We start from the raw sequence: 24,340 nt of genomic DNA, 5'->3' as shown, positions 1-24,340 counted from the left end.
ACAGGTGTATGCCTGTTTGGGGGCATGGGATGAGTCATCCCCACCTTCTGGTTGTGGACAAAGCCACACAGGGGAAGGGAATACTCATGAGGGGTCTGGAAAGGAAAGATATTCAGTAGCCTTTCTTTTGGAATTTCTCCTCAGCTCTTAGAATCCATCCAGACAGGTAGCATCTAAAGGCTGCTCAGGGGCCCCTCTGGGGCCATTCTATGTGATGTCCAAAGACCTGTCAGGCTGAGAAGGTGCTTTGATCCAACTCCTTCACACCGCAGGCAAGAAAACTGCAGCCCAGAGAGGGAAAGGAGTTACCCACAGTCACATAGCCATCAGAGAGAGAGTTCTGGAAACCAGATCTGCTGGATCTAGTCCAGGGCCATCCCAGGGCATCAACCGATGCTTCCAATAGCTGAGTACAGTCAGGAGAAGGCTGACCTTTTGAGAAGTCAGTGCAGACATTTGCTCCCAAACCACAGAAATAATTATAATGGTGGTTAGCATTTATTGAGCCATTACTGTATGCTACCTGTACCCATTACCACTGAGTTAATTCTGACTCATGGTAACCCTGTAGCACAGAGTAGAACTGCCCCATAGGGTTTCCAAGGAGTGGCTGGTGGGTTTGAACTGCCAACCTTTTGGTTAGCAGCCATAGCTCTTAACCACTGTGTCACCAGGGCTCCTACTGTATGCTAAAAAAAAAAAAAAAAAAAAAGGCTCCTTTAATTTACATAACCTCAAATTGTAAGTTTTATTATTAGCCTCATGTGTAGATGAAGAAACAGAGGCTGTGACACTTGCCCCAGCTGGGAAGTTAGTGATTACTTTAAGCAGACGTGCAGTTTGAACAGGGAGGAAGTAGCGTCCTCACGGTAAATGCACTGAGTCCTACAAATGGCTGGCGTTAGTGAGGGCCCATTAGGTGGACCAGGATTTCATCACCAGGGCACCTCTCTCTCCAAGTCAAGGTCAGCTTATCTGCCCAACCACTTCTCCTCGCACCCAAGTCACTCACCGCAGCTACGATTTTAAATCCACTGCACTAGGAGGTTTTCCAAGACTGATGCCCTGGACAGGGGGTGGGGAGTGGTAAGGTTTCTACCTTTTAAACTGCCTTTCAGCTCTCCCCTGGAGACAAGACACTTTCTTTTCTTTCCTTCTGAATGGCTCTTCCCTCTCCACCCCTTGTCCCCACCTCGTCTTCCCTCCTGCCCTCCCAGCTCAGCTCAGCACTTCATTCAGCAGCCATTTGTCCCAGCGCCCTGGCACCACACAGGTGTATTGTATGCTCACTTGCCTTCGGAGCACTAAGTAGGTTTTTGGTTGGTGGCCAGTTAAGGCGACTGGATACCAGCAGAGACCATGTACACACCCCCCTCCCCTGGGGAGTGCCCCCAGCATGTTACCTGGCGCTCCTGAAACCCAATGCCTGGGTGGTGGGGCAGCCAGGTGTGCCCCAAGACAAGGTTGTTTTTCCTCTACTGGCCTTCTCCTGGCAGGGAGGGGCTCTGCTTCTAGCTGCCAGTGGCTGCCTGCCTGCTTGGGGACTTCACCTCTAAGGACCCTGGGGCAGGGTTTGTTTGCTCTCCCACCCTCTCCTTAAAGGGCCCGGGTCTGTCTGCCTGACCTCGCCACCTGCCCTCTTTAATCCACCCCCCCCCCCATTGCTCCTCTTCTGCCTCCTGGCCTGCCTAGGTTGGGGTGGCCCTCCTCCCTCCATCCTCACCATCCACTGCACCCCACTCCCCATTGGCTCTCCAGCCACCGCTGCCCCCAGTGAGCACTCCCTCCTGCCAGAATGTGCTCCCACTGGCCAAGCCTGTCACTCCTCCATACAGGCTGCAGATGGCCTCAGCCAAATCCCGGCTCTGTCATTTACCAGCTGTATCACCTTGGCCAAGAGCACTCTGAGCCCAGCTTCTGCATCTATCAAATGGGACAATGAGAGGACTCAGCCCCAGGGTTACTGAGAGAATTAAATGACATAAAGTGCAGGGCCCAGCACAGACAGCCTCCCAGGGTAATCACATTATAAACCAAATAACGAAACCTACTGGCGTCAAGTTAATTCCATTGCATGGTGAACCGGTGTGTTACACAGTAGACTGGCTCCATAGGGTTTTCTTGGCTGTGATCTTTCTTCTGCAGCACCACTGGGTGGATTCAAACTGCCACGCTTTAGGTTAGTAGTCAAGTGCAAACCATTTAACAAGCGTGGGGGCCCCAGACCTGGCACCCTGGGCCTGCCTAGAAAGTTGTTCAGCCCCCTGCTCCAAAGCCTCCAGGTCCCCTGAAAGCCTGCAGGTCAAGGGGCCCCACCACTGCCAGAGATATCTATTCCTCCCTCCACCTTTTAAGTATAGGTAGAGACAACACTCTTGAGGAAACCCAATAGGTTGGCTCCCTTGAAACGGAGAAGGAGGTCAAGAGACACATTTCCTAACTTTCAAAAGGAACTGTTTGGGATAATTAATCAACACATCACCAACACCAAGGGATTGTTTTATATGAGAAGACACATAATTAAGGAAAAAATCGCAGGCTCGTTGTGTATTATTTTCCTAAAGAATGCTAATTCTGTCTAGCACCGTGACACCTACAAAGGTTCTCTCCCAATATTTAGAAACCAAACAGAAGTTAGCTGCAAGGTGACTCTTGCCTGGGCCTAGAACAGAGAGTTGTGGAAGCAGAGCAGGCGGCCAACAGGTCTTTGAATCAACTTCTCAGCCTTCGGATTGCGGCACCAGTTAGGAAAGGTACTTGCAGTTGCTAAATTGCGCTCACAATTGCTCAATTACAGCTTCGGTTCCGCACCTGCTTAGGGTGCAACTGAGCTGCTGTGGGTGCAATTACCTGTCAGGGACACTGCTTAGCAATGCAGCCGTAGCCAGAGAAAATAGGGCACTTCACTAGACTCTGCTAGAAGAGGCTGCAGCCCCTCCGCTGTGGTTTCCATGGGTACCCGTGCTGGGACACAAGGGAGAAGCTAAAGCTGCAGGACTGGGCCTGACCAGGCACCCAAGGTGGGCAGGAGCGTGACCACTGTTCCTAAGGCCCAAGAAAAGGGAGCAAAGCCCTTCTCCCAAGAGCCCTCCAGCCCTGCTCTATGTCTGCTGCATGGCCAGACTGGCAACGCCAAGGTTCAGGATCCTCACAAAAGAAGGGGGTCACACCAACATTTCTCCCCAACACACCACAGAGAGAGAGAGAGATCTTCATCAAAAGGAAACCCTCAGTCCCTCAAGAAGGCCCTCATTTCCAAATGTCTTCCTTCCCTCCTGGAGGATGGCTTGTCAGAGTTTGCTGAGGACGTTCCAAGGCTGCTTCCTCAGTCACATCGGAGGGGAGTTTACACCCCAGGGAGGTTATGGACAGGCCCATAACTGTGTCATTGTCTCCTGATGACACAAGAACATCTTGTAGGCCTTGAGTTGATGATTGTCGGAGGTGGGAATGTATGGTTTACACCATTTATTCAGCTGTTGTATTAGTTGGAGTTTTTTCATAATGATTGGGGGGAAGTTTCAAATTTTTTCCTAATGATTGGGTAGGGAGCACCAGGAGACAATGCTTCAAACAATCGTCAGGGCCATCAGAGGAAACTCCAAGGAAGTAAGGCTTATTCTCCAGAGCTCAGAGAAAATCCTAAAATGTAGAGCTGTTTCAGAAGAGACAAGGCAGCTTTGGGAGGTAGTGAGCTTCTCAACACGAGAAGCACCCAAGCCAAGACAGTGCGACCATCAGTACAGCCTTCTGTAGGGTTCCTGCCCCAGGTAGGTGGGAAGCTGGGCTGGCCAATTCTATGCCCTTGCCCTTCTCTTGGTTGCCAAAAAGTCAAAGTCATCGTGGACTACAACAACAGAAGTAAAATGGTGAGAACAAGAGAGCCCCCTGGATCCTGGCGCTTCACTCTGGGACCCTCTCACAAAGAGGGAAAAAATTGTTTAAAAGGTGCAGGTTCGCATCTGGGGACGAGCAGCCATTCAAAACCGGCCGTGGAATCCACTTTTCCCAGTCCCTCCTGCATCCCCCTAGAAAGATGATGGAGCCCTGGTCGTGCAGTGGTAAAGAGCTCCGCTGCTAACAAAAAGGTCAGCAGTTTGAATCCACCAGCTGCTCATTCCTTGGAAACCCTATGAGGCAGTTCTACTCTGTCCTATAAAGTCACTCTGAATTGGAATGAACTCCACGGCAACAGGTATAGAAAGATTATCAACAAGCTCAAACAAAGGTACACACCTTACATGTATTTCCTTTTATACAAATAATATCCCATGTAGGCTCTGCTTGCTTTTTTACAACTAACATTCACATATCTTAGAGAATCTCCCATTTTAGAACATAAATACATGCCCCATTCTTTCTAACCGCTGCATAATACCCCCTCCCAGGGTAAATCATTCCACCAATCCCTTACTGACGGACATTTAGATTGCTTCCAATATTTCCATACAGCAAATAATGCTTAATAATTAAGCTCATATGCATGTCACTTCATGTATGAATATCTGCAGAATAAATCTCTGTAAGTAAAAAAATTTTAAGATTGTGGAAGAAGAAAGCAAGGAGAGAGGGAAGAAGGGAGGGGAAGGGAAGGGAAGGGAAGGGAAGGGAAGGGAAGGGAAGGGAAGGGAAGGGAAGGGAAGGGAAGGGAAGGGAAGGGAAGGGAAGGGAAGGGAAGGGAAGGGAAGGGAAGGGAAGGGAAGGGAAGGGAAGGGAAGGGAAGGGAAGGGAAGGGAAGGGAAGGGAAGGGAAGGGAAGGGAAGGGAAGGGAAGGGAAGGGAAGGGAAGGGAAGGGAAGGGAAGGGAAGGGAAGGGAAGGGAAGGGAAGGGAAGGGAAGGGAAGGGAAGGGAAGGGAAGGGAAGGGAAGGGAAGGGAAGGGAAGGGAAGGGAAGGGAAGGGAAGGGAAGGGAAGGGAAGGGAAGGGAAGGGAAGGGAAGGGAAGGGAAGGGAAGGGAAGGGAAGGGAAGGGAAGGGAAGGGAAGGGAAGGGAAGGGAAGGGAAGGGAAGGGAAGGGAAGGGAAGGGAAGGGATTTTCACAGAAGAGGCTGCGCTCAGGAGAAAGCTGCTCCACCCTCCTGGCATGGTTGTCTTCCCTGCCCCAAGCGAGCAGGGCACTGACACAGAGACATGGATGAAAACCACAATCAGGTACCCGGTTAAAAAGGTACCAGGTTGGGGTGGGGCTATGTTGGGTCCTATCTCCACAGTGACTCCCAGATGGCTTGGTCCCTTTGGATGAGAGAAAACACTGTCAGTGAACTGAGAAGGAACAGTCATCTGGAAGTCCTTTCCCTCCCCAGGTGACCTCCATCACCCCAAATGGTACACAGATTCCCACAACCATGCTCAACCACGCCCTCACCCCTGTTGTCACACCTATTTCCACCCACACACTCACATATATGAACCCACACATACACACTTGCAGGCTCTCACCCACAAGCACACACACGCAAACGTTCACAAACATTCAGGCACTCCCTAACGTTCACACGCACAAGCACGCTCTCCACTACTCAGGTGTACTCACAAGTGTAAACATTCCTGTGGTTAGCGGTGCTTGCCAGGATGTTCAGGAACTTTCCGCATTGCAGATGTACAGCTATGGCTATACACATTCTTCATACTGGAAAGGGGGCAGGTACAGCCCCCAGCTAGGTGGACACCAGTGAAGAAGGGACAGCTCAGAATTAAGTTGATTCTCAATAATAGAGGCACCTTCAAAAATATCACAATCACACATCACCGCCAGAGCTGTAGCAAATATTAGAGATTGTGCACTTCACAAGAAGGATGGGGGTAGAGAGAACACTGAAATCCAATTCCCCTTCACTCTCCAAGCCACAGGGCAACTGTCCACCCAGAAGAAGTGATGCCTTTTTAAAAGTTGCACAAAGACACAATCTGGGCTACAGCAGCCCTGTTCCCCAGGGCCATGTGCACATGTATGCACATACGTATGTGACCCACATGCTGGCAGTTACATGCTGTGCAAGCATGCTTAGGTACAGTCACACATGCATATACAGCTAACAGCATGCAAGGTACAAAGCCAAACCCCAGCCCCGAAGTCTCCATCACCAGGTTCACACCCAGGGACACAAGCACGGATTTTTGGGCTCGTCCTTGGTCTGAGCTGATGATGCTGCCCTCAATCCCCCTCCCAAACCCTGCACCTCACAGGCAGGGCCTCAGAAGTACCTGAGCCCCCAGGAACCCGGCTTCAAGAACAGGATCCAGTAACCAGGCAGTCCTCCCAACAACTGACTCCACCTGCCCCCTCTACCTGCCCATCTGGGCAGCCACAGCTGGGCACTGCGGGGTCTGCTGGGTGGCCAGGAACCTAGCCAGCCCACCTCTTGGATGTGTACTGTGTGTGGGTGACAGAAAAAGGAAGCTCAACCTCTCAGAAGTCTTGGAACCACACCCCCACCTTAGAGCCTCATGGAGCCCCATGGGAGAGGGGCTGCACTCAGGTCCATGATTTGGAAATAAGCCCTAAGGTTCCAGGGTCAACCACCCAGCCCCTAGGTGGCCTTTTGCCTGGTCAGAGAATGCAGGCGAAATGACACCAGCTGGGACACCTGGTCTACCTACCCCACTAGCTAGGGACTCCCACAACTTTCTTACCTTCCATGGGCCTCTCTACCAGAAGCAGGCTCTCTAGCCCACAGGGTCCTGGATAGGGTCCCAGGAGTCCCCACCCCTGCCCAAGCACACAGACCTGAGGTTGGGGGGTGGAGGAGCAACTCAGGCTGACTTTCTTCTACTCCTATCATTCAGGGCCGGGCGGGCCAGGGTCCAGCCCCAGGGGCGCATGCTGGCCTGGGTCGCGTGGGTAGACTCAGGCTCCTTTCTGCCCCTCCAGCTCTTGGACCAGCTTGGGCTCGCGCCTCCTCCGGTTTAGGGGTGGGAGGAGGAGGGGTACCCACGGTCTCTGGGGAGCGGAGCGAAGCCCCTCATAGTGACCCCGTTTCAGAATGAAATTGAGCTGCCATTTTCATCTTCTTCCCAAATGTCAGCAGCGTTAGATCAGATTAGGAGCTAATCTCGCCAAAATTCATTTCCCTGAGCAAGAGACGTGGCTGCAGGCGGGGTGGAGGGTTGTTATTTGTTTGTTTCGGCGCCTCCCACCTTCTCTCCCTGTTACTGGGGTGGAGTAGGGGTGAGGGTAGAAGCGGGAACAGACCCCACTGGAAGGTCAAACCCAGAGGGGAGGTCGGGCTGCGGCGATCCGGGCCGCAACAGGAAGCCCACAGGGGCTGGGCAGCGCCTGGGCGCGCGCTCTGCCGGGCGCGGTGCAGGAGCGTTTGTTCTCCCAAAGATCCGGCGGCGCCAGGTCCCGTCCTTTCCCGGCTGGAGAGGGACCAGACCTGGGGGCCAGGGTGGGCTGGGCCCCAGGTACAGGCTCTGGGAGAGCCTCAGTGCCGCAGGCACCGTGTCCTCCCTGCAAGACGGAGGTCCTTCCGGAAACCCCGCCCCAGCCCCTCGCTCTGTGGGCCAGGGTGGGCAAAGGATAGAGAGGAAAGGCAAGAGCAACCTAAAGAAAGAGAGAGAGAGAGGAGGACAAGGGAAAATAAATGCCCCCAACGAGCTGGCCAATACCTTGCAGGAGGCCTCGTTTGACAAGTGACCAGAACTCGGCCTCTGGCCTGAGTGCATAATTATCCCCAAGTGAAAATTCTGAGTCTAATTCGATATTTGGTTCTTTGCAGAAGCTATAGCCTTCGTAAATAATATACAAAGTAAGAAACCTAATCCCGCCTGCTAGAATGTTTAATTCATCATTATGCGAGCTAATTGGAAGGCGATTATATGGTAATTGCTCATTAGTGGTGTATATTTATCGCTGTACCTTATGTCAAGGCCATGGGAATTGTGTAGAGTCTGTTCTCTCATTTCAAGGATCAGTTTCAGAAGCAGGAGCTAAGCAGGCAAGATCAAGTTCTTCCTGACGTCAGGTTCCAGCCGAGGGCTATGTCGACCCAGGCTATATATAGGGAGGGCCTGGAGCCTGCTGTGGGCCGGGGCAGCCTGGGGCTGGGCTGAGGCCAGAGAGCCAGGCCTTGGCCACTGCCGAGCCAAGCCGGCCCTCCCGTGGAGAGAGAGGAGAGCGTGGGGCTGAAGACCCAGGGCCATTTTCCAAACGCGACCCTGTTACATCCCAGGCATCTCATGGCCCCTCAGGTGCTTCTCGGCCTCTGGGCCTAAGCCTGGAGAGGAGTCTTTACCGCTGCGCTCTCTCAGGCTCCCTGGTGGAGGTGAAGGAGGGGCAGTAGGTATGGGGTAGGGAAGAAAGCCAAGAGGCTTGCTTTGAACACTAGGTAGGAGACTGGGAGCTAGAAATCGAGGTTTGATTTGGAGAAGGACATGGAATTTGGAGCGATGGAGACCTCGGTCGACTCCTACATCCCTTCCAGAAAAAGAAATTCATTTTCCCCACCCAGGGAATCTGGATGCCCCCCACGAGAGCGCCCGGTTGGTGCCTAGGGAGGGGAACCTCGGGGCAGGCGTTAGGGCCAGGGAGATGCACTCGAGGCTCTAAGAAAGGCGGGACTTGAGCCCAAAGAAAGGCCAGCGCCGGGGCTAGAAACTCGGGAGAGACTGGGGGTAGGAGAGGGCTCGGTCTGCGGGTGGCGGTGGGTGGAAGGACAAGGCCGCCGGCCTCCGGCAGCTCAGAGCACCGGGCCCATATACTCGGAGAGCTGTTGCCCGCGGGCATCTGCGCACGTGGCGGTGAGCTCTGGCGCGCTCTGGCGCCCCCTCGGAGAAGCGCGACGCGCCTTCACCCTGTCAGGCCGCCAGCCTGGGACACCAGACCCTTCTGCGCCCAGCGCCCGCGCTTCCAGCTCCACGTCCCTCTCGGCCCCCGGCTTGGCAACAGACACTAATGAACAAAAGGCCAATTAGAGCCAGGACACGGCTGATGAATGGATCTTTCGCTTTCAAGTGTGGCACCGCCTCGGCTTTCCTGGCGCACAGGGTCGCGCCGGGAGAAGCCGCCTCCCCAAGCGGGGTCATGGCTGAGGTCAGCAGGTTCTCAAAACTCCCACTTCTCCCTCTCCTGAGGGCTGTTTGGGCAAGAACACCAGGCAGCCGAGTTGCGGGCCTGGGTGAGGACTGCGGGCGAGGCGCAGGCACGGCCCGCAACTCCGCTCAGAGCGCGGCGACCCAGCGCTGGAGGCCGCAACCTGTCCCTCCCGGGCCGCAGCTGCTCCCAGGCGGTACCGAAGTAACTTAAGCGCTGATCGTTGGAAGAATAAAGGCCGGGCCAGAAAAAGGCTCTGTTACAAAAGCGACTGTTTGTCAACAAACTCCGAAGCTGGGGGGGGGGGAGGGAGTGCGTGGACGCGCCTGCAATTGGCCAGCCGGCCAGCTGCCGGAGCAACATCTGAACCCAAGCCTCCTCACTAGGCCTAGATGCCGAAACACACCAATGCAGCCACGGTACCGGGCGTGGACGCGCATCACACGGGAAGCCCCACCCAAGCACAGAGAAACATTCCCAAGAGTCACACACCTACACACACTGAACCCGCGGCCATCCCCATCCTATAGATCCACAACTACAGCCAAACTCAGACACACACCGTGCCACCGCATCGTGGCACACAAAATCTACACGCAACTGCATAGCCACACCTTTATTGCACCCCCAATTCATGACTCGTTCATGCGGTCCACCCAAGGAGAACTGGCCTCTGCAGCCTCTAACACGCTGAAACACCTAGCACCTACACAACCTAAGGCCTCACTCAGACACACGATTGCTTCTTCACAATCCACACAAACACACCTGCATCGCAGACCTAACCCACACACTCAACCTACACAAACACACAGCCACAGTTCCCCCACCTTAACACACAGGCACACCTCCAACAGTGCCTAGCACTGCCCACATTCCCGTGGCCCGGCCCAGACCACCTCCCCTCCCACCACCGAGCGGGGCCCGGGGCCAGGTCTCTGAGCCACCAGAGACCCTCCCCAGCCGGCCTGCGCGTCCCGACTTTGTTTCCTGCGACTCGAGGCGGGGATGGGGAGGAGCCGAGGTTTCCAGAGCCGCGCGCAGGCCCGAGCCCCCTTTCTGGCCGGCCGGCTCCGGACGGCCCTCCTCCGGCCACAATCCGCCCTTCGCACAAAAGCAGCCCGGCAGGTTCCGGACCCCAGCCAACGCGCCCGCTCCAGCTCGACTGGGCTGTCAGGGTCAGGGGCAGAGACAGCTGGTAGCTCTGGGCACCCAGAACGCGAGCCAGTAGGAGGTAACGGTCCACAGAGGGGACAAGGCCCAGGAGCGCCTGGAGCCTTGGAAAAAATGGCCCCTCCTGCAGCCCACCAGGCCCTTGGCTGTGCGGAGGAACCGTACTTGAGCGAGAAACGCACAAGAGCCCGCGAGTACCTCTCAGGAGAACTTAGCCAAGGTCCCACGTGCTTCGTACATTAGGTTTGACCCTCCCTGAGATACGCAAACTGAGAATTTAGGCCTCTCATTTACTGAACATCCACTTCCGCACAAGGCTTGGCACAGCGGGACGCACAGGGAAGGCCCACAAGTAATGCACACGGAAACTGTACCCGACCTCCCTATTCTGGGTCACAGGCAGAACAGATCGCATGCAGAGCGCCATGTGCCGGGAGGAGAGCGGTAGCTGGTCCGTGAGGCACATGGACCCCGTCCGGGCATCCACGCCTGGCACCCATGTCACACGAGGAAAACACAGATCTGGGGCACCCTGTTCCCACACACTCCTACGTACTCCCTGTCCAGAGGGCGGCAGCCCAAGCTCGAGCGCACAGCCAAAGGGACGCAGCCGCGAGGCACACGCGCCCCGCGCACCCTGCCCCGCTCCCCGCGTCCAGATAGTCATCGTGGGATGGCATCTCGCAAATATTTATATTCCTCGGCGCCACGGCAGCCCGCGTCCACATTAGACGCTCTAATCCTGCCACTTTAAATAGATGAATTAATAAAGCAAACGAGCGGCTAATAAGCTGACGGTCCTGCCTTTTTGAGGCGGGGGAAGGACTCGAAAGTGCGCCAAATTTGTTTGCAGTGGATCAAGGCGAGCCGCCTCTGCTTCACTTTCTTTATCTTAATTCCGACTTGAAAAGATATAATTATCTAGTTTGAACAGAGCTGCTATCAAATCCTTCTTTGGGCCAGGAAGGGGGGCGTTGGAGTGGATTGCGGCTCTCTGAGCCGCTCGGTGCAGCCGGAGATAGCGCGTAATGAAGATGTGGAGGCCTGAGATACAAAGGGCATTAACCTCATTAGCATGAAACCTTTTCTTCTTCCCATTGTGGGACCCTTTCAGCCGCCTAATCCCCCCTATTTTCAAAGCTTGGTTTGTAATAAAGCTTTTAGTTGTGTTTTTTTTTTCCAAAGCTAATAGTATTCTCTGATGATTTTATTGCTGTGGCACTGCATAGGACGTTTACCAAAAACACAAAAAGAAAAAGAAAACTCTCCTTTTCCTCATACTTAAAAAATAATAATAATGAAGTATATGGTGCCCCAGAAATAAGCCTTTGTCAAGACGGAAAGTTTGGTCTTTTTTTTTTGAAAGGCCATTCTGAGCTTTAAGGGGACTGGGCTCAGGCATTCCTGGTTTTGGGAAGTGGACAGAAGGAAAAGAAACCTGTAGTCGTTTAAGTGCAAGGGATGCGGTACCAGCCGAGTGGCTGCAAAGCACTCGGGCAAGCAAGGAGTCAGCAAGGCTCCCGATGACAAAGTGGCTCAGAGCCCCAAGCAAGCCTGGTCTGCACCTGTCCCTCTGTGAGGCAAGCCTGGGCCATCCCTCAGCCACCGCTCTCCTCTCGCTCTCCTCTCGGCATCCCTCTTAGGTACACACCTTTGCAAGAGGGGTCTGCTAAAAATGCACCAGGAGTTGCCAGGGTTCTCCAGAGAAACAGAGACAGAGGAATAAGGAGACACAGGCTGAGAGAGAAAGAGGGGGAAAAAAAGAGAGAGAGAGAGAATGAATTCAACTTCAGAAGAGAGAAGGGAAGGGAAAAAGAAAGAAAGAAAAATTTCCATAGTGCCCGATAGTCCTCACACGTGCACGGAATGTCTAATCTTAACTTTTCAAGGCAGGATGTTAACAAAGCTTGTATTTTTGCCCTGCATTGTAACTTGGCCTTATCACAGTGTAAAGGGTGGGGAGATTGTCCTAAATTATGTCCAGGCAGCCCCCCTGGATCTGTGGATTAAGAGATTAAAGGAGACCACTGGGCAAGGCCTCCTCTTTCCCCTTCATATTCCTGGTATGATAATTGCTTAAACTGATTTGCACTTTCACAAAAGCTCACAGGACGCTTTGTAGCTCGAACAGAACAGACGAGGTTTCTCTATCAATGGAAATAAAACTGATTAATGCAGCCTATCGGGATAAGAAGCAAATGAAGCATGCAAAAACAACCTCGCACCCCCACAAGGGGGGACGGGGGGAAGCTAAGTTTCCTCCAAGACTGGTTACAACTTTTTCTTTAATGTTAAGAGCTGAAGGGTTCTCAGAATGCTTGCCTTATAAGGCTGCCGCAGCGCAGGGACTCTCCTCATCACCTTCAGCAGATTGGGGCCAGAGAGAGAAGAAAGAAGGATGGAAGGAAAGGAAGGAAGAAAGAAAGAGAGAAAAGGGTTTTAAGTCAGACATATAGTTTAAAAGTCCCAAGATGCTAAATCTGCTAAGTGCTTTCCCCAATCCTGGGGGAATATCGTTTAATATATACCTATATTTCCATACTTTAAATCCTCATCATCATCATCATAACCAGAGGTTAAGGGAAAAAGTAAAAATTTTTAATCTGAAATCCAAACTAAACTCCCTCAGCAGGGCATGCAACGGGCAAAGGTCTGGTTGTAAAAATCTTCTCCCATCCCTTTTTCGAAGGACTTACATTCTTCCAATCCTCTCCCTTTTCCACCTCCATCTCTCTTTAAAATGCCAAAGAATCCAGCAGGCTGTCCCTTTTGTTGAGGAAGGGTGTGTGGCTTTATTGAGCCTAGTTGGGGGAAGACCACACTCAGAAGTAGAAAGATACTTAAAAAAAAAATTTTTTTTTAATTCGTTTCAATTTCCCAAGACAACTACTCTGCGGGCATATTGATAAATCTTTATTGACAAAATATTGACATTGACATACTTCTTGGAAGTATATAGTGTGTTAGAATTCTAACAAATTAACACAAAACACAAAAATATTTACATTCTGGTATAGAAGACATCAAGGAAGCATTTGCCACTCTCTTTAGTAGGTCTATGCTCTTGGAATAGAAACTCAGTGCTTGAAAACTTGTCATCCGTGTCCTTGGCCACACTTAACATCATTCCCACTAACTACAGTCCTTCAGGTTTTGCCACAGATAGATTTTACATGTGGAATGGCCTCTACGGTGAACGGCTGAACTCGGCCAATTTCTCCAACCACTAAACGGGAGAAGTTTACTTCATGGTTTTGAGCCTCAGGATGTTAGGAAAGGGAATGCCCAAGAAATATAATTAATTTAGGGTTGGTGTGGTTTTTTGTTTTGTTTTGTTTTTTTCCAGCACTAGCCCAGACTCGGTTGTGGGCCCCTCCCCCACCACCCCCAGTCCCCTCCTGCTCCCTGTTTCTCTGTAAGAGGACCACTGTCGCTGAGCCTACCTCACTTAGTTAGCTTTCACAATCACTTTGACGTCGGAAGGTATCAAAAAGTGTTTACACACCGCACATTTCTCTGAAAAAAAAATCAAAATGAAAAGCACACAGAACCTGTCTTCAAAAGGAAAAGAAAATTACGATTCATTTTCTGTCTTTAGACACCGTTCGCCCAACGACTGCTACATGCAATTCAAGTTTTTGAAACAGGTGTGGGGATGGGGCTAGATATGGAATTTCGATCGTTATTATTATTTTTAAGGACTGGGAAAAAAACACTGCGAAGTGCAAAATAAAAAGTCCTGTGCCTGGTTGGTTTTGTTTTGATCATCATTGCCATCATTTTTTTTTTTTAAGTGGACTACGATAAATGGAATACCTGCCAATCGCTTTGTCGCGCTGGCTTGGCATTTCACTGACAGCTCCCCTGCTCTGAGCGTTGGGCTTTGCCACATTTGGACCTCTCTCACTTGTCCCTCTCTCTCCCTCTCTCTCTCCCTCACTCACTCACTCAGCTGCCTCTTTAGACGAGGGTTGCATGTTGATGAAGGCGCCTCCGTCGTCCTCTGCCATCGCTGCGCAGCCTCGGATTGGGACCCTGCGCCCTGGCGGCCCAAAGTCTGCGAGGAACGCTGCTGCTCTCTCCTCCCTTTCTCGGTGAATGTGTGTGTGCGGTTTGTTCGATTTTGTTTTTTAGGTTTTTTTCTCCTTCCCCTTCGCTCCCTGCCTCTGCTCCTTTTTGTCCGTTTCTGTGGGGTTGGGTTTGTGTTTTTAATCGTCTGAGGTCACGTCTATTTCCTCGGGACTCGCTTGCTTGGTGGCGATTCTCCACCGGTTAATGTGATGCGTCCCTTTTTTCTTTTGTTGCGAATCCGAGCCTTCTTCCTCTAGCTTCTGCCTTTTGAACTTCGTTCTTCGGTTCTGAAACCATACTTTTACCTGCCGGCGAGAAGCAGACAGGGGCGAGTTAGCTCCTCCACTGAGCCTGGTACCAACTACCTGACCCCTTGGCCCAGCCCAGACCCAGAGCCGAGGCTGCGAGGGCCCAGCCCCCAGCTGCATAGCCTAAGGGCCGGCTTCCCCATAGGCTCCCCTGAGGTACAAGGCCCCTAGTGCTGTGGGTAGGAAGCGGTGCTCCGGCTCCCTGCCCTCTGAGCCCTCCCGGAGCTGTCTTCCCCAGTCCGCTCAGCCCAGAGTACACAACGCCCCTTCCTGCCATCCCCCTGCTCTGGGCACCCACATCCCTCTGGGAGCAAAGGCCTTGGAAAGCAAGGACTTCCTACAAAAATAACAAGAAAAATAAAAAGAAACGTGTTTCTTAACTCCCTACTGCAAGCGGATGCAGTAAAGACCTCCCTCCACCAGCTGCTGCAGCTCAGGGCACGACCTGAAGAGCTTTCTATTTTAGGTGGCTTTGGGCCCTGTGGCCTAAATATAATGCCTCAGCTGCAGGACCGGCCCTGGGCTGGTGGTCAGGTCGCCTGGGCTGTATACTCCTTGCCCGGACTCTCACAGGTGAGCAGGACTAGGTGGGGAGATCTAGGAAGCCAGGGGGGTAGGTGGGATGCAGAGGCCTGGGGACCAAGCCAGCTCTACTTCTCCCGCAAGGAAAGGAGGCTCAAAAGTGAAAGCTCTGGAAGGCGGCGGGAGAGAGAAGAGACACTGAGAAGGAGAAGGGGAGAAACCGGCGGGAGAGTTCCCTTTGCTTCCTACTAACCAGCCTCAGGACAGGCCAGGGCCAAGCCCGGGCCCAGTCACAGCACGTCCCACCAGGGCTGCCGGTGGCCCGGCCTCCTCAGAGCCGCTGCTGGAGGTCAAGGAAGCAGTAAGACCCAGTAGCTGCGATCCGGTCGCTCTCTGGGGAAGCAGGGCAGTAGGTCTCCATCCAAGCAACACTGCCTAAGCTTCCCACCGGTGGGGTACAAATGCAGGCGACAGTGGTGACTCCACCCTCCCATCTCCTATCCGTACAGCAGCAGCCTAGACCAGGCCCGAGCCCCCAGGCCCTGCAGGACGGCTCCACTCCCTCCTTTGAAACGGCGGGCCCGGGTCCGGCTTGTTCTTCCCCCGCAGGCCTCAGTCCCCCAATACGCCCCAAGGCAGAGCAGAGCAGAGCGGGAACAAGGCTGAGTTTAATTTGCTTTGAGTTTGCTAATTGAGGGGGAGGACGGTTCATTTCTCCCCGGCGCTCGCCCAAGGCGCGCGTCGGTGCGCTCCGGGGCTTGACACGCACACAAAGGCTCAAGGCAGCGTGGGCAGCGAGGCGGACAAAGACCACCGCTGCCTGGGCTGTCCGAGAAAACTCAGCCGGCAGCCCCGGGTGCTGGGCAGTGCACACACCCGCGAGCCCCTCCTCGGTTTTGTCCGGGGGGGACGTTTTAAAACAAAAGCCTCGACCTCTTTACGCTTCCCAGAAAAAGTGTTACAATTTAATCGGCCGAACACTTTACTGTTTACCGGGAACTCTGACCCCGCCCTGCGGCTCCGCCGTACAGTAGCGCCTACTGTAGCCCTGTGCCCCCTCCCCGCCCGGGGGCAGGCCAGAGCTAGGCCCGCCTCAGGACCCCGCTGCGCAGGAAGGGCCTGTCCCCTGAGGCTGCCCCTCTACGCAGCCTCCCAGTCCTGTTTGCTCTGGTTACTGGGCGCGCCCGAGAGGCCTGGCCTCGGTTGTCTGACTCTCCGAACCCTTTAGGGGAGTAACTGGAGCCCTTGACAGGAGCCTAGAGCCCGCGGTCGCTCACAGCTGGCTCTTAACCGGGTTCCCTGCCCTCCCGAGCCTCCTGCCCCTAGCAGCCGGACACCCTGCTGCGTTCTCCCGCTTCCTGGGCCCAGTCGGGAGACACTCGGCCTGTCTCTGGGGCAGCCAAGGGCCCCCACGACTCTCACCAAAAGTGCAGAGGTGTCTTAGCCTAGACACTCATGGGATGCCCAGCTGGACAGAAGGACGGCTCAGCTGTCCTGTGAGTCTGGGGAGAGTCGGCTCTTAAGCACCTTGCTGCAGCTCAGCGAAATCGGGCACCTCGAATCGAAACCCACAAACCCCTAACCAGGCGTGCAACCATGTCCCAGGCCCTTTGTGGAAGGCCCTCTGCGAGCTCAACACTGGTGCGGGTGCCGGCTGTGGGGGTCCTGAGCTCTGGGGCCGAGGTCCAGCCCGGATGGGTTCGTTGCGCCGCGCCGCGCTCACCTGAGTTTCTGTTAGGCTGAGGCTGTGCGCCAGCTGCTTCCTCTCGGCGCCCACCACGTAGTGGTTCTTCTCGAAGGCGTGTTCCAGCCTCAGAAGCTGGGACGGGGAGAAGGCGGTTCGGATCCGCTTCGGCTTGCGGGCCAGCGCGTTGTGCAAAAGGAAGCTCTCGGGGCTGGTGTCGTTCCCTGCAGGGGCACAGCAAAAGTCCGTTGGGAGGGGCGCCCCGGCTCCCGCAGCGTGCTTCTCCCGAACCGGGCTAGCCCGGCGCTGTGCTCCGGGCCTCAACATGAACCGCGCCGCCCGGCCGGCGGGGCCACGGCCCTACCGAGGCGCGCGAAGGGGACGCCTGAGGCAGCTGCTGGTCTTGGTCAGCGGGGCCACCTGTGCGCACCCACCCTGCAGCTGCCCAGGCGAGCGGGCGAGTCCCACGGCCCCTGACCTCAGCGGGGTCCGCAGCCGCCTTGGAGCACCCAGGCCGGCGCAGGGGAGGGGGCGGCAGAGCCCCGCCGGGGCATAGGCGCCCACGACCCAGAAAAACGGCTTTCTCTTCTGTCTAACCTCTCGGAGAACTTTGACCCCGAGGTGGGGAGGCGGCGGACGGCTTTCCAGACTTTACTTGGGGACTTATTGAAAAATTATTCAAAGTCTTGTTTCCCCTCCGGGGAACTGCGGAAGCCGGGAGCGTCACTGTCACCCGGCCGGGACCGAGATCTCGCCGGCGTGTGCGCCCGGCTTCTGCTGCCGCTACCTCCCGGCACTTGGCGCCCCGGCTCCAGAGAACAAGGAGACAGGCTCTAGCGGAGCGATCGAAATTCGGGGTTACCGGACGGCTGCGGCCACCGCAAGGTCCCAGCTGCCCCGGGCCTGGTGGGGGGAACACGAGCGTGGCTGGCAGGGAATGAGGAAGGACCCACCTAAACTTTGAGAGCCAAGCCCGAGAGTTTCGGGCTCATTCATTAGGAGAAGAAATTGATTTACTAAAATCCCAAAGAAAAACGAACCACAGTTCAGGCAGAAATAGAGGGGAATCCTGGCCAGAAATAAGAGCGGAAGGTTTTTACTGTTTTTGTTTTGTTAATTACGGAGGTGGTGTCTACCCGATTCTGGGCTTTGGCAGGAAAGTGAAGGGTTAATGAACGGGCAAGCGGCTGGGTATTGATCCGCCGGAGCTGGGTCTTTTCCGGCTCGGATCGCTAAGCTAGTTACTCGCCGCTTTTTGTGGAGTTTTAACGGTCTTCTAACCCCCACCCGGAGGAAAACAAGCAAATAGTAATTTTTTAAAAGGCAAGAAACAAAAGCACGCCAACAAGTCCTCCCCGCCCAGCGTGTCTCCCCACAGGGCTCATTTCTCTTAAAAGAAAGAAAAACAAAAACCAGACCGAACCTGCCTTCCCGCCGCGGCCGCTCGGCGCCCCAATTAAGCAGGTCTCTGCGAGAGTGCCGAGCCCCGGAGATGCCTACCCGCCTGGCCCTAACCCCTTCCAAAGGCAGGAAAAAACAACCCTCTAGACTTTGCTCCGGAGTTGTGAGGGTCTTCTCGCTGCCCGAAGAGGGCTGGAGACTGAGAAGCCGCTGGGCTGGACAAAAGGGGCGCCGAGTGCGTGGCCAACAGAACTGAACGCAGTCTGAGGCGAACCTGGGGGCTGGGCCGGGTCTGCGCCCCTCGAAGCCGGGGTCGCCCGGAGCAAAGAGGAAGGGACAGCAAGCCTGGGAGCCCCGCCAGCTCCGGCCTCTTCGGCCGCAGGCAGGGCAGGCATAGCAGGCTACCCCGCCTGCACCGCCAGAGCGCACTCATGGACAACTTCCCCATCCACGCCCCTCCCCAAAGGGCCAAGCGCCGACAGGCCATCCCCGCAAACCGGCCCCAGCTTCGTGAACTGGGAACCACACCGCGCCCGGTCCCTGGCCGCCCGGCCTCCTCCCAGGCTAGGCGGCCTCCGCCCGGGCCTTGCCCGACGCCCACCGGAGCAGGCCAGGCAGGCGCGGGCTGCAGCTCTGAGGCCCCGCGACGTGGCACGTACCTTGGAAGCGGTGGCCCAGATACCGGTAGCGGTGGATGAGCCAGGGGTAGAAGGTGGATGGGTCCCGCTGCTGCGAGGCGAAGAGGGGGTGTGGCGAGTGCGAGGAGGGCAGGGGGTGGGCGGCCAGCGCGTGCGGCGGCGGCACCGGGTGCACAGGCACGGCGGGGTTGGGCGGGTGCGACACCGCCTCGGCGAACACCAAGTCCGGGTTGGAGTAGACGCCCCTGCCGGCGGCGGCGGCGGCCGCGGCGGCCGAGTGGAAGCCGTTGAGGAACGGGTTGATGGGGCTGGAGTTGGCGTAGCTGAGAGCCGCGGGGCGGATGGGGTCCTCGGAGCGCGAGGCGGGCAGGGGACTGTCCTTGGCCACCAGCGATTCGATGGTGAAGCAGCGCTTGGGCGCCGGCTGGAACATGCTGCGCCGAGGAGCGGGCGCCCGGGGCTCCCGGCTCCCGGCGACCTCGGCGCGATGCCTCCGCCGCCCGCTGCCCGCGGTGAGCACCGACGAGAATGGGGGGCTTGTTTGTTTGGGGTGGGGGGGGGGAGAAAAGGAAGAAAGAAAGGGAAGGATAGGAAAAAGGAAAAGAGGGGGAGGGGAGGGAAAGACGACGCCGAGGATCCCGAGAATCTTGCACCAAACGCGCCCAATCTGAAGAGAGGGGGAGAAATCCTTCCAGAAGAATTTGCAGGCGTGGATTGGGGTAATTTTTTTTTTTTTTTTTTTGGCGAGATGGCGTGGGGGATCGGAGTTAGAGGCGGGGGGGGGGTCTCAGGAGAGGCAAAAAAAAGTTTTCTCTCCTCTGCAAAAGGCGGGCAGGGCGCCCTAAGTCCAAGGACAATCCATGGAAGTGTTCGCTTCTTCACAAGTTGTGCAAACGATTTGTTAGTTCATGAGCCTAATTAGTGCGGGGATCACATAAACAGCTTCCTCCGATGCCTGGTAAATGGCTTGATGATTGGTCGCTATTACTCGCCCTGAGGTGGAAGGGAGGGAGACTCTTTAAAGTGCGTCAGAGGGCGGCGAACGCCTGGGAACCCGGAGGCCTGGATCCGCGCCGAGAGTGGAACGGAGTCGGCGCCCCGCCTGGGCTGCACAGCCTGCCGCCCAGCGCGCTCGCCCCGCGCTGGACTCTCGGCTCCGCGGCGCCCGCTCGGCTTTTCCTCCTCCTCCCTCGCCTCCTCCTCTTCCTCTGGTTTTTCCTCCTCCTCCTCTTCCTCTTTCTCCTCCTCTTCTTCCTCCTCCTCTTTCCCCACCTCCTCCCGCTCAGCCACTGCCTCCTCCTCCTCCACCATCACTCCCTCCGGGGCACCCGGGTCCCTGCAGAGTCCCCGACCGGCGCCGCCGCCGCGGCGGCCCCCTGAATCCCGAGTCAGCTGCGCCCGAGCTGGTAGGACAGCCAGACACACACCGATTCCTCGCGCCCAGCGCTCCGCGGCGGCTATCCCGCGCGGCCCTCGGTCGGGAGAGCTGGGATCGCCCGGGAGCATGCCGAGGGTAAGCGCGCGGGGGCTGGCTGCGGAGAGGGCTGAGAGCTGCTTGGTTATATCAACCCCCTTCCCCAGCAAAACTCCCTGCGGTTTCCTAGGCGAGGAGGGAGCCTGGGGGAGGGGGGTCCGGGTCCTCCCACGTCTCCAACCAAGCAGAGCTGCGAGGTCTCGGGTCGCTCTGTATTCGCGATCCTTGACCCTACTCCTTCGTCTGCAAGTTGAGACGCGACTCGCCAACCCCGCCTGGGTGGTGGGCTCTCAACTCGCGCCGGTTCTCGCCCCAAGCTCTCACTTTTCCTGTCTGGGAGGGTGCTCACCTCTATCCCAAATCAGTTCCTTCTGGAATATCTGGGACGAGGGTCCAAGGTCAGGGGAGCTGCTGCTGTCACGGTGCTACTGTTATCGTTCTGTTGTCACTATTTTTGTTAGTGTTGTAGTCATTGTTATCACTGTTGTTGATGCTATTATCTTTATTATTATTATTTCTATTATGATTCTACCATCTGTCGTCCCCGGGGCGGGGTGCTGTGTAAACCCACTGCTGAAAACTAGGAACTGCGGAGAGCATCTCCGGTCCTAGCCCGTGTCCGTATTTTCGAGCTCGCCTTCGGTTTTGGGATGATTTTAGGGCCCAGTTCCCTCGTCCCCATTGGCTCGTGCGGCGGCATAATTATGATCACATCCCCCAGGCTGCTGGCGCTGCTCTCTGTTTATTGGTGGTTAAAGATCTATTATCTATTCATCAGTCGCCTCTTTTTTCTCTCTTTTTTTTCTTTTTGCCAATTACATTCTTCTAAAGTGAAGTACCAGCAGGTATTTTGCACGTTTACAATTAATGATAAAAAAAAAAATTGGCGTCCTTTAAATCTATTACTCCGAGGCCCCTGTCATTTCTCTTAAGGTCGCAGAAATGCCTGTGTTTGGTGACTAGGTTGCCGTGAGAGCCGGGAGAAGTCAAAGGGGAGGAGAGAGAAGAGCCAAGTCGCTGAGAGCGTGGCTGCAAGGCCACCGGCTGTATCAGCCCAAGGCTCTTGGCGTTAAGACGTGTTCTTGCGCCCCCTCACCTACGGCCCTGAGCTCGAGTACCTCCTGGCCCTCCCCTAGCTTCAGCTCCTGTGTATTTGTGTTTGTCAATTTCTGGACTTCTTCACTGTGGGTATGGGGGGGGTCAAAAAACTCCTTGGACAACGCAAGAGTTGGGATCTGTGTTTTCTCGGGTTGTCTCCCTCTCGGGGACATAAAGGGGGTCAGCGGGGATCATCCGTGTTGCCACCTCCTCGACCTCCCCAGGGTATACGCACACACTCATACACTCACACAGGAGACAGATGGGCCTCAGCCTTACCTTCACCAGCCGAAGAGACCTGCCCTTGCCTCAGGCTGTGGGCCTCTGCGACGCTGGCTACGGGCAGGGGTCGTGCTGGGTTTCGCCTCAGAGCGGCCTTTCTTTGCGCGCCACCTTTTTCCCAATCCCAAGGATTCTGAGCGTTAGATTTACCCCCATGGGGTGAGAGGTGCAGACGAAGACGCTCCTCCCTCGGTTCTGAACCAAATGCCCCCAAAACACTGATTCCAGCTTGGAAATCCACCTCTGAATTAGGCTGTTTGGGCAGAAGCTCCACCGTGCCCAGGTCAGCAGGGTGTCTGAGGCCACAGCAAGGGGTCAACATCTTTGGGCTGCACCCAGCTAGGGAACCCAAAGTGGAACTCTAGGTCAGCCCTAGGGTTTCCGAAGCAAGGAAGAAAGCCTTGGCTTAGGTGGGTTGTGGACCCCGGCTCCAGGGGTCCCCTTCTCCCTGTGAGCATTTGAGGAGGACTGGAGGGTCAAAGTCCAGCCTGGCCCTCAGGGCAGGCCCTCCACATGTCCAAGGACCAAACCCGCGCTGGCTGGTGAGCAATAGCAGTTCGTTGCGCAATTGACACTAGTGATCTTGGCTGGGGGTGCAAGAGTCGATGACCTGGGGGCAACGGGGGGGGGAGGCTGTGTCTGGGTGGGGTGAGGCCCGTGATGGTGCAATGTTTAAGAGGCGTTTCCTCTTCTATAAACCTTTCTGCTCGAGCGCTGACAGGCTGAAGGTAACCCCTTAACCCTTTCCCTCTCTCGGCCAGAACCTGTTTCCCAGAGCGCTGAGTCGGGAGAGTGTCCCAAACAAGTGAGCCGCAGGCTGGAGCCCGGTCCCCGCAGCCTCCTGCCCAAGGTGGGGACATTTGTCCAGGGCCGAGGGCCCAGGCCGCTCAGAGTCGGTCCCCCGTCAAGCGGCTTCTTCCGCAGGCCGCTTGCCTCTGGTTGGCCAGTTGGTGGGCGAGGGTGAGGCCGCAGCAGGGGCCTGGCCCACTCTCCAGACAGGAGCGGGGCACCCAGTCCTTAGGGCCCAAGCGCTGCCCTCCCCAAGCCATGCTCCGCCCCCACGGGGGGGAAGCAGGCTTCCTGAGAGTCCCAGGCCGCGCAAACTCCGGAGCCCGGTAATCTATGCTACTCCATGCGCCCCGGCCGAAGGAGCCGGGAAGGTTCGCGCCCCAGCCCCGACGTGCCGGGAATTAACGAGGAGAGTGATTCATTAACCAGACTGGCGGGGTGGAAGTCGCCGCGGCGCTGAGTGCTCAGGTCGCACTCGGCCCCGGAGCCCCTCAAGCCCCCGCGTCCTTAGACGCTACCGCTGCCGTCTCTTTCCTCGTGGGTTCAGCCAGCCCTGGGCAGTGCCCGCATCTTCTTTCTTCCTTAGACGCCCCCAGACGGGTGGGAGTTTGGCTAAGTCCAGGCGCATGCAGTGGGAGGTGGAGGGGACGTTCCTAGCGCGTCCCCCCACCCCGTGAGCCCCACATTGCTGCGGGTTGTTCTCTGTCGACTCAGGAATCTGCATTCTGGCAGGCAGGTGGACCTGCAGACACAGGACGAAGGTTCTAATCCCCGATCTGACGCGTACTAGCCGAGCGACCTTGGGCAACACCTGGCAATCTTTCTCGACCTACATTTTATCTTCTATAAAAAGACGGCCAAGGGTACAGAGCAGGCGGTGGAGGTCTGATGGGGCCAGGGGGTGGGAGGAACCTTTCTACATCTTGATCATGGTGGCGCTTCCAGGACTTTATGCATTGGTCAGTCAAAACCCATAGAGCTGTACACTTCAAAGGGTGAGTTCTACTGTTTGTAAATTATACTATAAAAAACCTGCCTCCCCATTCCCCAAAAAGAGTCAGGCCTGGGCTCACAGCTCAACCGCCTGACCTTGGGCAGGTTTTATCTAGCCTCTCTGTGCTTCTGCTTTGCTTTTCTGTGAAATGGGATAAGAAATATTACCATGCCCTTGGAGTTGTCATGAGGATTCAGTGAGATAAGCCAAGCAAAATGCTTAGAGGGTGGCCAGCAAGTAAGGAGCTACAATCAAAGTGAGCTCCGGGCTGCTGATGTTCTGTTGTCCTTATTACCCACGTCCTCAGAGGGCTCATTGCTGGGGTTCAGAACCTGAGCAAGAAAGTCCTACAAACCTAAGCTGTTGCCGGTCGCACCCTCCAGCCTTTCTTCCCTGGTTCACAAAATCAAGAGGCCAAGGAAGCCACGAGAGTCATGCCCCAGCCCCCAAAGGCTGCGGACTTCCCTAGGGAGGTGAAGGGTGAGCAAGGCTTGGATTCTTGGCTGTGGGAGGCATCAAAAGGCCAGGATTTCTGTGGATGCCGGAAAACCCATCTGCTTCAAGTTTCCTGTCCAGCCCCCTGCTCTTCGAAGGAGCAAAAGGCATGCTGGCTCGGTGCGAGGTCTGTGCCGAGTCCGGGGTGGGCGCACAGTCCCCTGCAAGGTCTAAGAGTGCTGTCCGGGCTCACTACCTCTGTGACCTTTACCTCCTTGAGCTTCAGTGTTCTCACCTGGGAAAACAGCAACAATGTCTTAAGAGTTGAGAGCAGCAAGTGCCCTAGTGCTTGGCTAACTGTAACCGTTCAACAAATACTCATTATTAAGCCAGGGCCCTGTGCGGTTCACCCCGCCAGGTATAGGTCGCCGCGGTGTGGACA

The 24,340-nt window shown here is 55.6% G+C and overlaps 1 protein-coding gene and 1 long non-coding RNA gene across 5 annotated transcripts in view; one reads left to right on the top strand and one right to left on the bottom strand.

Moving 5' to 3' along the window:
• Positions 1 to 19,354, bottom strand: part of EMX2 (empty spiracles homeobox 2) — a 185,510-nt gene extending 166,156 nt beyond the window's left edge. The window contains exons 1-3 of one of the 3 annotated variants that reach the window (XR_007513457.1): positions 18,848 to 19,354; positions 16,827 to 17,011; positions 14,147 to 14,578 (exon numbers count right to left, since the gene is read on the bottom strand). Coding sequence is in view for 2 of the 3 variants with exons in the window: in XM_049855366.1 (XP_049711323.1) it covers positions 14,411 to 14,578; positions 16,827 to 17,011; positions 18,848 to 19,259 (765 nt within the window). In the remaining variant the exon portion in view is untranslated. Of the gene's footprint in view, positions 1 to 13,609; positions 14,579 to 16,826; positions 17,012 to 18,847 lie in introns of those variants that run through there. The other 2 variants (XM_049855366.1, XM_049855367.1) reach the window with 2 other exon arrangements.
• Positions 19,355 to 19,652: 298 nt separating this feature from the next.
• Positions 19,653 to 24,340, top strand: part of LOC126059593 (uncharacterized) — a 132,941-nt gene continuing 128,253 nt past the window's right edge. For both annotated transcript variants that reach the window (XR_007513459.1, XR_007513458.1), the window contains exon 1: positions 19,653 to 20,339. This is a non-coding gene — a long non-coding RNA (uncharacterized LOC126059593). The remainder of the gene's footprint in view (positions 20,340 to 24,340) is intronic.

Source organism: Elephas maximus, chromosome 16 (genome assembly GCF_024166365.1).
Source record: "Elephas maximus indicus isolate mEleMax1 chromosome 16, mEleMax1 primary haplotype, whole genome shotgun sequence".
NCBI classification, from domain to species: Eukaryota; Metazoa; Chordata; class Mammalia; order Proboscidea; family Elephantidae; genus Elephas; species Elephas maximus.
Note: the sequence above shows the minus strand (reverse complement) of the source record. Positions and strands in the feature narration are given on the sequence as shown.